The sequence below is a fragment of the Epinephelus moara genome, chromosome 14 (assembly GCF_006386435.1).
Source record: "Epinephelus moara isolate mb chromosome 14, YSFRI_EMoa_1.0, whole genome shotgun sequence".
NCBI classification, from domain to species: domain Eukaryota; kingdom Metazoa; phylum Chordata; class Actinopteri; order Perciformes; family Serranidae; genus Epinephelus; species Epinephelus moara.
The window spans coordinates 7665389-7678083 of NC_065519.1; the positions used below are offsets into that span (position 1 = coordinate 7665389).

Here is a 12695-nt window from a genome sequence, read left to right on the forward strand (position 1 = left end):
AGACAACGTTGGAGAAAGAAACTAAAGAGCACATTGTTTTTTTTATTTATAACCATTTACATGATTTTACACAATTCCATCTCACATAATTCATCACACATACTGTACAATAATCCTATTTCACTTTCTGACCCTCAGTCCTTTAAAACATATAACTGCTAACTGTTTGGCTAAAGTGGAAACAGACCACTTTCCAATTTTTCCACCACCAGCGTTTCCAATTCATATTAATGTTGGCACCATTGTCACAACGACCAGCAACACAGGACATGCTGCATTTTGTTTTCCACAGTTACTTCTGTTGTTCCACCGCCCACCATTTCCGCTGGTAACTGGGGATAGCTCCCGATAGCTACCAAAGAAAACAAAAGCACTATCCTCTTCCTGTTTTGGTTGCCTGATGTTTGCTGCACTGCCTTTGTGTTGTAATCGAGTCTCCGTTTTCCCAAGGGATCGTACCCTTTGGCAGACACAACTGCATAATGCGAGGCTTATGGGGAACCAGTCTTAACCCTGATGGTGTCATCCTGTCGCCATTACATTGTGCAATTAGTATTTACTTCATAATTAAAAATCAAATCAAAACACGTTCCTATTTCCACTTTAAAAAAGAAACACAAGTATCACTTAAACAAAATCACTCTTTCAAGTCTCCCAGCTCCTTTGTACATGTGCATGGCTGCTAGACTGCATCACTTTAAAATCTGCTGCTCATTTCATTCATGTTTGCAACTACAGTCAGACTGTAACAGATATCACAACTACTCTAAAGACAATGACAGAAACAAAGCAAAAAGGAAAAGACGTTTGGGTCCATTTAGTGAGAAACAAACAGAGAAGCCTGTGCTTCAACTACATTTATGGTAAAAATAAAACAAAATATCTTAAAAAAATAAAATAAAATCACAGTCAGCCAACCGATGTGTCAGAAAACAACATTTTTTTCATTCCCAAGCTACAAAAAAGGGCTGTTTATTTACAAAATCATAATCTATAAACAGACTTGCTCTGGTTTTAAACAGGAAAATTAATCATTCATGTCGGTTTAACCTCACATTAAATACTTCTATTTTAATGCTTTGTGAGAAAACAAAATAATTCAGTGACATTCTTGAAAGACTGACTGCAAACATCTTGTTGGATCCAGCTACAAAAACCCATCACTTATTTTAAAAACTCACAAAAATCACATTCAAATGAGACAAACACAACTGTTTCTGCTTTCAGTGAAAAAGTGTTTAACTTTCCACCGATCCTGAAAGCAGCATCTCTCATTTTGGACTTCACATGTTTTTGCTGTGGCCACGTCTGCTACCTATCAAGCAATATTAGGTAACCGTTTGTTTGCTTGTTTACCATCTGTTTATGGAAACACATTAGTTCCACCTGCGTAGTTCCTACTTGGTGCATGTCAACAAACTGTGTGAACGTACTGCCATTGTGAACAGAAAAAATGCTCAAGGAACTTCCTATTGTGTGGCAGGCCACATATAGTATATTTAAGAAAAAACGAACTACTAAAATAAAACTAAAAATTAGTCAATGGGCCACGATTGGCCCTTCAGCCAGACTTTGTACTTGCCTGCTTTAGAGGGTCTCTTAGTGCAATCAAACATCAAACAAGACTTTTTTAGGGGCCAAAACCTTACAATTACTTTACTACGGCTACATCTATACTCTACACATCACCCACCTGTCACTCAAAGCAGTCACGCCCTTAGATATACATAACTTTAAGCCTTTTTATATGAAAATTCATGCCACGTACAGTCGTCACTCTTGGAGCCATGTGGCCATTCAAGTTTTTTAACAAAGAAAATTAGGTAGTTTCTTCATTAAGCGACAAGTAAATTCTTTTAAATATAAATAAAATACAACCCCAAAAAATGCTCTGAGAAATCAGAGCAGTCAGGACACCTACATTAATACAGTTGGCGGTGCATTCAGTGACGCACCTTGTAAAATATACTTACTATATTGATTCATGGGGCTTTAAACATACAGACACTAATGAAACTGCACAGGGGGAAATGAGAAGCTGCAGCATAAAGCCGCTGAAACACATAAAGTAGAGAAATAAAAAGTGCTGCCCTCATCTCCCCAAAACTGACTCAAGTCTACTGGGTTTTATTTAATAATACTAGAATAATGCTGGCCTTCATCTGAGCCTGCCTTAAATTAGATTTCACATTTCTAAATGCAACTTGTTCTTGGTAATACAAACTCAAAGTGCCCTACATGTGTACCTGCTGCCTTTACAATTCAGAAAAATGTACAGTTTACTAATTAATGCCATCAGTCCAACAATCACACTCTAGTTTGATTTTACAATTCATTTCAGTCTTTCCACTTCACAGGTTTTCTCGATCATCAGTGAAACTTCCTGCAGGCGCTTCATGTTTAAGTCCATTAATCAGAGGGAGGACAGAGACTTTGTTTTGCCATGAGAGTTTTACAGGTAATTTCAAACACCTTTAATGTTTCTTACCAGGCTTTTATTAGCAGTCGTCCTCTATTTGTTGATGCCATGGTTTGAAACTCATGTGCACCCTGGAATCGGGGGTCACTTCTGGATTTAAGTGCTTTGTTTTCAAAGGGTCTCGAGCCAAAAAGATGGCAGCCACTGCTCTGATCTTTGATTCATCATCCAGTAACTGTTGTAATTATTATATTTGTGATTTTTAGGCCATAAATATAATAATCAAAGAACCAAAGAATCAACAAAGACCTTCAGTCACCTCCTTTCTGTCTGTTCACCTTTTTAATACCTTGTATTTCAACCGTCTGTTCCTGACTGGTGGCGACTGTCTTCATCTTCAGGAGGAATAAAGTCCACAGTTTCCTCCGGCTCCTCAGTCGCCCTCCCACACACAGTCACATTCTCGCAGCGGATTTCGCTGGCGCATCGTCGTGATGACAGTGATCCTGTTCTCGGACAGCTCTCGCAGCTGGTTGATGAGCTCCTGTACGCAGGGGCTGGGCCAGGGGTGACCGTTCAGGTAATCCCTCAGGATGAAGGAGCGCTCCACCAGCAGCTCCAGCTGCACCAGGTGCCGCAGCCGGTGGAGGCTCAGCAGGTCCTTCTCTGGTTCTCTGCGGAAAAATCTGAGAGGGGAGAGAGGAGGCGGGTCAGACCTAACAAGAGGAGAGATTCCTTTGCAGTTTGGTTGTTGTTGTTGGCACTTAACAAGACCTGCACTGTGGTTTATAAGGTATGAGGACAATGTTCAAATCCACGACAGAAAACAAACTAAAAATACAAAGGATGTTGGGTAAAAGTAAGTGGTCAGCAGAACTCACTGGTTTGTTTTATTCCAGTCTCTGTAACCTTGCAACAGACCTAAAAATAAATGTCCTGTCTGTCTCACCGTATCCTGAGCGTCCTGAGCTGAGGAAACAACATAGGGATCCGTCTACAGAGGCTGCCACTGGAGCGGTTCTGCTCGATGTCGAGGTGCTCAAGTGCCGGGACTTTAGGTGCGATGGAGTCCATGTCTTTCAGAGTTATGGCCACACGCAGCGTCAGCCTGGTCACACTGGAGGGGATGGTGGTCGTGTAGGTAGCGAGAGAGTTCCCACCTAGACCGACAGAAAACAGCAGTCACAAAATCTTTACATCAGGACAAACATATTTCAATAAGAACTTCAACTTATGGAAACAAAACCAACACATCTACAGAAAAGGGAAAAGCTTTTAACAGCCCATCTCACCGATGATGGTGAGTGTCTCCAGCTGTTGGAGGGGACTCAGCCAGGAGGTGAGGCGGCACTCGATGCCCTCTCTGATGTACCTGTAGCGGACAGTTAGCGACCTAAGCGAGGTCAGGCTCCTCAGTGCGTTCTCTGGCAGGATGGTTTCTGGGTAATCCACCAACTCTAAAGTGGTCAGCGCCGGGCCGCCGTACCGAGACGCTCCTACAGGACAGAAGAGGAGGAGAGTTTGTAATAGAGTTTAAACAGTATGACCGATGGTTTACAAAACTTTATCATCTTGTGGTGTGTACTGTCATTTTGCCCAATCCTAAATCAATTAATTGCAACCACGAACAGGTCAAAATAATTGCTGCCCCTTAAGTTAAGAACAGAGCTTTCGATTTACTGGTTCATCTACGTCCCAACCCTCACCTGTGGTCATGAGCTACTGGTAATGACCGAAAGAATGAGATCGCGGATACAAGCGGCTGAAATGAGTTTCCTCCGAAGGGTGTCTGGGCTCAGCCTTAGAGATAGGGTAAAGAGCTTGGACATCTGCTTAGAGCTGCTGCTCCTTCGTGTCGAAAGGGGTCAGTTGAGGTGGTTCAGGCATCTGATCAGGATCCTCCTGGGTGCCTCCTGTTAGAGGTGTTTCGGGAACGTCCCACTGGTAGGAGGCCCCGGAGCAGACCCAGAACACGCTGGAGGGATTACATATCTCATCTGGCCTGGGAACGCCTTGGGGTCCCCCAGGAGGAGCTGGAAAGCGTTGCTGGGGAGAGGGACGTCTGGGGTGCTTTGCTAAACCTGCTGCCCCCGTGACCTGGCTTCGGATAAGCGGTTGAAAATAGATGGATGGATGGAAGTTAAGTACATGTGGATTGTGGTAAATCAGCAAAAGCATGCAAAACTACTGGTCTGATCCTGAGGTAACAAAGAGACTACAGCCGAGATGATTGATTGGTCAATTGACGATCAATCTGCAACTGCAAATATGTCAAACATTATATATTTGTAGCATAATTTTTCCTTCTTTTCTCTGTTTTACATCACTGTAAATAAAATAAATTCACATTTTTCTGATATTTAGTTTAGACATGATTAATTGGAAACATAATAAATGGGTTTATTGATAATAATAATTAGCTGCAGCCCTAATGAGGAGCTCAAACTGGGGATAGGTTGCCACCTAAGTTCATGTGATTTTTAGTTAGTGGGGTAAAATCTGCAGGAGCACAAAAAAGAGACACCACAGCAGATGTAGAGGCAGGTAACAGGCTGACCTGGGTGGTCTGGGTCCGGGGGGCTGAGGTAGTCGTCGGGCAACGGCTCCGGCGGCTCCCCCCTCATCCCCCAGGACAGGTGCTTCAGCTTCTTGAGGCTCAGCATGAGGTTGTGGAAGACGCTGCAGGGCACCGGCCTCACCGTGTCCAGCCCGTAGCCCTCCCCCTGCTGGTGGAAGAGCAGGTACCGCAGGTTGACCAGCTGCGACACGGTGTTAATAAACTCCACAGTGCAGGGCAGCCGGACGTTACACACGCTCAGGTGAGTCAGCCTCTCGAGCAGCTGCGTGCTCAGGCTGCTCCCGAGCATCGGCTCGTCCCAGGTGGCATTGCGCACCCCGAGGTCCCTCAAGTCCGGGAACCGGGACAAGTTGTCCAGGTATTTCTCCTTGTACAGCCGCCCCCCGTCCACGAACACGATGGCGGTGAGGGTCGGCAGAAACCTGACGAGCCGTCGCCACTCTTTGCGCCGCAGGTGCCGCACCGCCACCCGGGTGAGCTTGCGATGGCGCAGGGTGTCCCAGAAGCCGTAGGTGTAGCGGCGGAGGTCGGACAGCACCACCGTGTAGTCCCTCCACAGGGACGGGTGGTCGATGAGCCTCCTCAGGTGCCTGCAGCCGGCGCGGACCGTGTGCTTCTCCTCCGTGGTCAAGTAGCTGAACACGTAGACCCAAACTTCAGGTGGAAGCTGCGGCAGCTCCTCCATCAGCACCGTCAACGCTCACTGCTAACGGCTAACGGCGAAAACTCAGACCGCTTCAGCACCGCGTCAGCCGGTGAAATAACAGCTGTGCATCAAGGCTTCAGCTCCAGGAGCTCCCGCTGTCTGGTGTCAGTCTAACACCTGTTATAACACCGCTTACTGATCTTATCAGCCGCTAAATATGGACCTGATACCTGCAGCACCGCTAGCTACTGTTTACACTGCGCCCGATTTTGAAGCTGTCGCGCTCTGATGACGTCAATTGTTATTGAACAAAAACGTCAAATATAATCATATAAAAATAAATAAGTTATGCTTTAATTTATGAACATTTAATAAATAGAAAAAATAACACTGAATTTAATTATAGGGTAATAAATAGAAAATGTGATTTGATTCAATGATGTTAATTTAATAGGAAATTATTTGATTTATTAATGTTTAATTTAACAATAAGTTATTTAATATCAAATGTGATGATTTGATTTAATATTAATAGATTTAATTTAACATATTAATATCATATCATACAACAATAAGCACATTAAAGTAAAGTAACAGGAATTGTAATGATTTAATTTATTAACATGTTAATTTAATAGGAAATGGAATTATTTGATTTAATAATAACTTAGTTTAATTGGTAATATAATTAATTAATTCAATATGAACTTAATTTAATAAGAAATAATTATTGAATTTATTACTAAATTAATTAAATTGTAAGTGTAATAATTAAAATTTAAGTTCATTTAAAAGGAATACTTTAATAAGTTAATTCAATATCTAATTTAATGTAATTTAATCATGTGGAATTGGCAAAGTTGGCATTTAAAGGTGGAGTCTGCGATTCTGATTCATTCTGGCTAACAAAAAAAATGTTGCTTGCTTCAGTTGTAATCCTGACTCAGTAATACTTCTTTGTCTCGTTATATCACTACAATGATTCCTTGAAAGCATTGCAGGAAATTGTGACAAACCAAGTACGGTTTAAATGGCTGCAGTCCTGTTTACGTTTTATTTTCTACATCCATTTTCTTTTTTCACAAGCATGTAAGCTGTCAGGTCACAGTTGATGCATGTAGAAGGCAAATGTAAAGGTACAATGCAGATGGACAGGTTCAGTGAGTGTGTGTAGACTTTATATAATGTTCTTAAAACTGTGTTAAACCTCAGCTGTACTTCATGTTACAGGTATGGTAAGGTTACTTTTGGTCTCTGCCGCAACACTCACTGCTATCCTATTAAATACAAAGTCATTTCCAACGTGTGAAGTTCCTTTGTAGTTGATTTTAAATTCAAATTATGCCATAACCTAAATGTTCTCTGTAGCTATGACTCTGTTTTTGAAGTAGCTAAAAAGGTATCACTGCAGTAAATCCCCATTTTAGGTGATGATGGAGAAATAACTTTTAATAATTGTCAGCATTTTTGTATTAAAGCAAAGTAAATAATTCATGGGTTAGCTGACAGAGCTTATTTGAGCGTAAAGCATAAATTTAGGTTGCCTTAAAAACTGAAATAATGTGACAGCAAATCATAAAATGATTAAGTTGTTAAAGCGGAGCCTGTAGGTGGATTGAAAGAATACAGAGATACACTCACAGCTGATGAAATATATTTTAATCGTTTCCATTCGTTGATGTAACTGAAAACACATAAATTAAAAGATATCAACAAAGAAAGCCCCAGTGATTCAAGAGAACAGAAAGGACAGGTTATCTGTGGAGGGTCAAAGGTCATCGGGCAGGTTAGCAGAGGGAGAAAAATCTGGATCAGTCTGAAACTTCATACTTTTATGTCGTTTATGAACAAAATCACTGTTGTATCATCAGCCTAATTTCTTGTATGAACTTCTGCAATGTTCTTTTTGGATGCACCAACTTTCCCCAAACTGCTGCTTCCACTTCTACCTCAGTTAGTGATTTACTACATTTGTCAGTGTGATCATTCAGCTGTGGGTTTGACAAGCAGGTAACAACTATGAGATTATGAGATGGGTCATCATCACCTCAGTCTAAACCCAAATATGTATCACTTCTAGAAATAATTTCTCCCTGCAGGATTGTTTAATGTGGGTGCAAAATTGTGCAAAACATTTGTTGATGTTGCAGTTGGTCAGTTATCCACAAGGGAAAAAACACAAACAAATCTAGTCTGTGTTTCATGATGGATTTTTACAAAAGAAAAAATAATGAAACAGTCTGTGTCCTGTGATCACAACTCTCTCCTAAATCCTGTCTTCTAACAGGAAGCTCTGACCTCTTTAACATTAGTTTTTTGCACCCAAGAGACTTGAGTTTCTTCTCTCGTTTTACACACAAAGACCTCGAAGAACAAAGACAGACGAAGGCTGACTGATTCAACAGTTGGCCTTTGCTCTACTTTGACAAAGTGAAACACGCCGCAGAGAGCAAAGCTGACTGCCACATCCACTGTGTCTGCATCAGAGGAAATAATGATCCTGACACTCAGACTGAATTACTGGTTTGCTTTCACATCGTCGGTCTGTCTGAATAACTGAAATCAGAGACATGATGTGTTGAGCCAATCCAAGAAACATCAAAACTTATAATCCGAAAACATTCTGACTAACAAAAAAAACTCATCTACCATCTTCACACCACTGATAAATAATTCTAATGATCAAATTGAGGTTATGTCAATAAAATATGCACCTGGCACTGTAATATTTGCTTTGCTCTCTATTGTCTGTGGTGTTTAACTTCTAGAAGAAGAAAAGGCAAAAATACAAAGAAAACCAAATTTAAGTCCAAATTATACTGTGTGAGGGGTCCACACTTCGCTATCTGCTCATGTTTAGAAGTAGAAACAGAACTACATGCATCTAACGTCTGTGTCTGCATCCATTTTTGATCAGTGGTTCCCAACTGGTGCAGCCATGGGGTCCAGTTTGAGGTCCTTCTGTTTAATACATGCAGCGTCATACTTGTGTTCAGCCATGTCATTGAGCTGGTTTTCTGTTTCTGTCAAGTAGCTGTCGGTTAGTCACTCACTGTACAGCAGGAAACGGCCCTTCGTCGCCATTCAGAATGGGCCGTGACCCATTTTTGGAGCCCGATCCACCAGTTGGGAACCACTGTTTCAGACTATATTTATTCCTCAAAGAAACTTTTTGACAATTTGGGAATTACACTTCTTTGCAGAGACTTGGATGTGAAGATTAATACCACGTCTACGGCGTTTTTACGGAGACAAAACAAATGAGACATAATGTGTTCATGGAGTTTTAGAGGTGCTGGTAGGTGGATTTTGTTTAGTTGGACAGAGCCAGGCTAGCTGTTTGCCCGTTTCCAGATTGTGCTAAGCTAAGCTAACTGTCCACGGCCTCGTATTTGTCATACAGACAAGAAAGTGCGCTGGTGGTCTCGGGGATGACATGTAATGACACGCTCCCAAGTTTGACTCCAGCTGGTGACCTTTGTTTCATGTCATTCCCTTTCTCTCTCTCCTTTCATTTGTCTAATAAAAACAAAAACATCCCCCCAAAACACTAAAAGAAACATGTTGAAAAAGGACAACGAGAGCCAAAAACTACACAGGACAGCTGGCTTGAACCGCTCACTTACAGCTCGACAGTCAAGTGTCGAAAAATGAAGGATGTAGTGTGAAGGTGTGAGCTGTCAGGATGTTTCTGAAACAGTGTCCTTAAGACAGTATGAGATCCCAGAGAGACCAGAAGAAAAACATGAGCCCTGGTAGTTTAAACATTCATAGAGCATTTCTATATACAAGCCTATGGACTTTATATTTACACAGGTCGTACATGTGAACATATTCATCAGCTTTTTAACTCTCCACCTGCTGCACAGCGTCCGCTGGACCCCTCTGTGTCTGAGTGAGAGCTTCGCCTGAAAGGAATTATTTTGGTGTCCCGTGACTCTAAATGATTTATCAGAGGCCCAGAAACACTCACAGTCACTTCAGTAGTCATTCGTCTTCGTCCCAAGGCAGATACCGGTGTTTGTTTGAGTTCTTTCACTCCACAAAAACCTCCCTCGTCTTTGTCCGTTTAACAAACACTTCCCTTTTTGATTTTTCCTACTGTCACGGTGAGAACGTCAGGATCATCCAACTGATCACGAAGTAGAAGAGGAACACCGGGTACACAACAAGCGCCTTGCGGTTGGGTGGCTGGCTGTCGGCGAGGAAGGCCGTGGAGGCGAAGGTGGACCAGCCGAAGGACACCGTCACCACCACCAGCCGCACGGCGAAGCTGACCGTCCCCGAGCCGCCGACCAGGACGATCCGGCACACGGCCATGGCCACTGTCAGAGGCATGATGCAGTATCCTAACACACACAGGCTCTGGAAGAAGGAGATGGTGCCGCCCAGGAGTTTGGAGTTGAGGGTGATGATGATGGAGCCGAACCAGACGATGACGAAGACCTGGATGAAATTTTGATACGTTAGTGAGGAGTCAGAAGAAAGACTTATTGCTTTATATCAGGGCTGCACAGTTCATTGAAATATTATTGGAATTGCAATGTGGCCAAATGGCAGGAGCTGCAATTTTTTGATCTATTTTATTCTTGTCCTTTTTTCAGAAACTTGTGATTGTGAAGAAAGTTTTATTTTTCTCCATATTTTTAGTTTAGTTTAGTTGTTTTCCAATTCATACAACTCAAATACACACAAGAAAATAGTAACAATAGGTTTTGCTGAGCTAAAGCTGTAGACTGACGCCTTAGCTTATTGCACCTACCCTTTTTACATTAATTGTTTTGTACTGTTCTCTTTAGATTTATACAGTGAGGGGCACCCGGTGGCTTAGTGGATAGAGCAGGCGCTCCATTTGTGGAGGCAATATCCTTGCCGCAACTGCTGCAGGCTCGATTCAATCCTGCAGCTGTTTGCCACATGTCATCCTCCCTCTCTTCCCCTTTCATGAATAAAATGTCCTATTTAATAGGCAAAAAGCCAAAAATCAATGAATACATAAGAAACAAGCACAAATTTCAAATCTGTTAATCTGTTCTGTCTTTCCATATTTGTTGTTCCTTTTCAAAACCATTCCACAAATTATGTTCTTTGACAGTCTCCCATTTTCTTCTAATCTAATTTGGACATTTAATTGTCCATGCAAGGCACTAATTGTCAAAATAATTACTAAAGAAACAGACCTTGGTTGCAGCCTTATGCAGGACCCACATGTGTTGATATTAGTGGTGCTAATTCCCTGTTCAAATTTGCAACTAATTAAATTACAAGACAAACACTGCCAGTGAAACATTGAATTTCTCCTCAGGGGGATTAATAAAGGAAATAAACTTAACTTGAATCTGTGGCTTGTGGAACAGTCACCAACTTTATTATAACTTTACCAGTTGGTTTAGCAGTGTTGCCCAACAGTAGTTTATATACAGCATAAAGTAATTCAAATTAGCTTTTTAAATTAGCCTGATGAGCATTAAGATCTAGCATCACGTTAGGTTCATAGTTTGTTGATAGACTTTTAAGGTGCAGTGTGTAGGATTAGTGGCATCTAGTGGTGACGTTGTAGACTGCAATCAACTTCACCCAATTATGTAGGAGAACTACAGTGGCCAACATAAAATAGCAAAATAGTGAATGGCCCTATTTAAAGCTAGTGTTTGGTTTGTCCACTCTGGGCTACTGTAGAAACAACATGGCAGACTCTCTGTAAGAGGACCCACTCCTTATGTAGATATGAACGGCTCATTTTAAAGGAAATAAAAACACAATTATTCTTATTTTCAGGTGATTATTAACTTATGAAAACATAGTTATGAATTTTATATTCTATTTCTGCCAATATACCCCCCTAAATCCTACACACTGGATATTTACTGTAAGTTGAACTTTTAGAGTGTAATACCAAATATAGAATTAATAAATAGTGTCAATAAGTACCTCAGCAAACTGCGGTCCCCCCTGGTAGTCGCTGTCGGCCGCGCCACCCTGCAGCAGCAGAGCCAGCGTCACGCAGAGCAGCAGCGGGCCCCACAGGTCCCAGTCCCGCAGCAGAGCCGTGCTCCGCTTCGGGTACAGGACGTGGATGAACTTGTTCCCGACCGCGCGCAGGTCCCGCAGGATGGTCTCCTTCACGGGCTCGTCCAGCGTGGAGAACTCGTCGTCCCGGCTGGCGGAGGAGCCGACGGGCACGGAAATGTCCCCCTCCACCGGGATGTCCTCCGAGATGGAGACATCTGACAGCCCTGCGAACGGTCTGCTGGCCTCCTCCGCTGCCGCCATTTTCACTTTACAGTTTTCAGTGTCTTAACGACGACCGTTAGTTATCCCGGAAATTTAGACGACACCAGCAGAGCCCATTTAATAAATATTAAAACAAGACAGAGACTAGAACAACAAATGTTCCTCTAAACCAGTGGATTTAGTTCCAGTTGATCCAGTTAGTCCAGCTGGTGGGGAACAGACTGCAGCTCCACGTCAGCTGAGGATTGTTTACTTCCGCAGGACGTTCGTCACGCACATCCGGTTGGTGCGTTCAGGGATACCTCCTGAACACGGAAACTATACACTTACATAGTTTCCATGATCTTAAACGTGAGTTTTATGCAATTAATACAATATACAATAACTTTACATGACGAATGATAAATTAATTGTTGTATTAGTATCAATAAATAATAGATTAGAAAATTATTAGATAATAATTGTAGATATTCATAAGGGGTGGTGGTGGTGCATGATTAAATTATCAATTAGAGGTGCATTGAAATAGTCATCCAATTTAACAATAATCGGTTTAGTCCTAATATTATGAAACATTTCAGTTTGACAACAGATGTTTATTATTATTATTACCATTTCAAAGATCGGTTATCGATCGGTTATCAGGTCAGTCTCCTGTACATGAAATTGTTTCTTTGGGATTAATAGTTCCTATGGTATCGTCAATACATCTTAACAAAACAACAATTAGTTGTGGGGTTTACTTATAATAATTTTCAGGACACCAGTTTGTTTCTCGATCCATATATTTTTTCATTCTGAAGAAATCCCCTCTTTGG

The 12695-nt window shown here is 41.9% G+C and overlaps 2 protein-coding genes across 2 annotated transcripts; both read right to left on the bottom strand.

The window, feature by feature from the left end:
* Positions 1-22: 22 nt before the first annotated feature.
* LOC126401395 (uncharacterized) lies at positions 23-5921 on the bottom strand. The gene is made up of 4 exons (XM_050062625.1): positions 4977-5921; positions 3712-3915; positions 3369-3579; positions 23-3105 (listed from the first exon to the last, which is right to left on the bottom strand). Exons 1-4 carry the CDS (start codon positions 5680-5682, stop codon positions 2853-2855), a joined length of 1374 nt encoding a protein of 457 aa, XP_049918582.1. The 5' UTR covers positions 5683-5921; the 3' UTR covers positions 23-2852.
* A 1366-nt stretch (positions 5922-7287) lies between these two features.
* On the bottom strand, positions 7288-12140 carry yipf6 (Yip1 domain family, member 6). Its single transcript, XM_050062030.1, has 2 exons — positions 11575-12140; positions 7288-10089 (listed from the first exon to the last, which is right to left on the bottom strand). The coding sequence occupies exons 1-2, from the start codon at positions 11914-11916 to the stop codon at positions 9748-9750; spliced, it is 684 nt and encodes a 227-aa protein (XP_049917987.1). The 5' UTR covers positions 11917-12140; the 3' UTR covers positions 7288-9747.
* Positions 12141-12695: the final 555 nt, after the last annotated feature.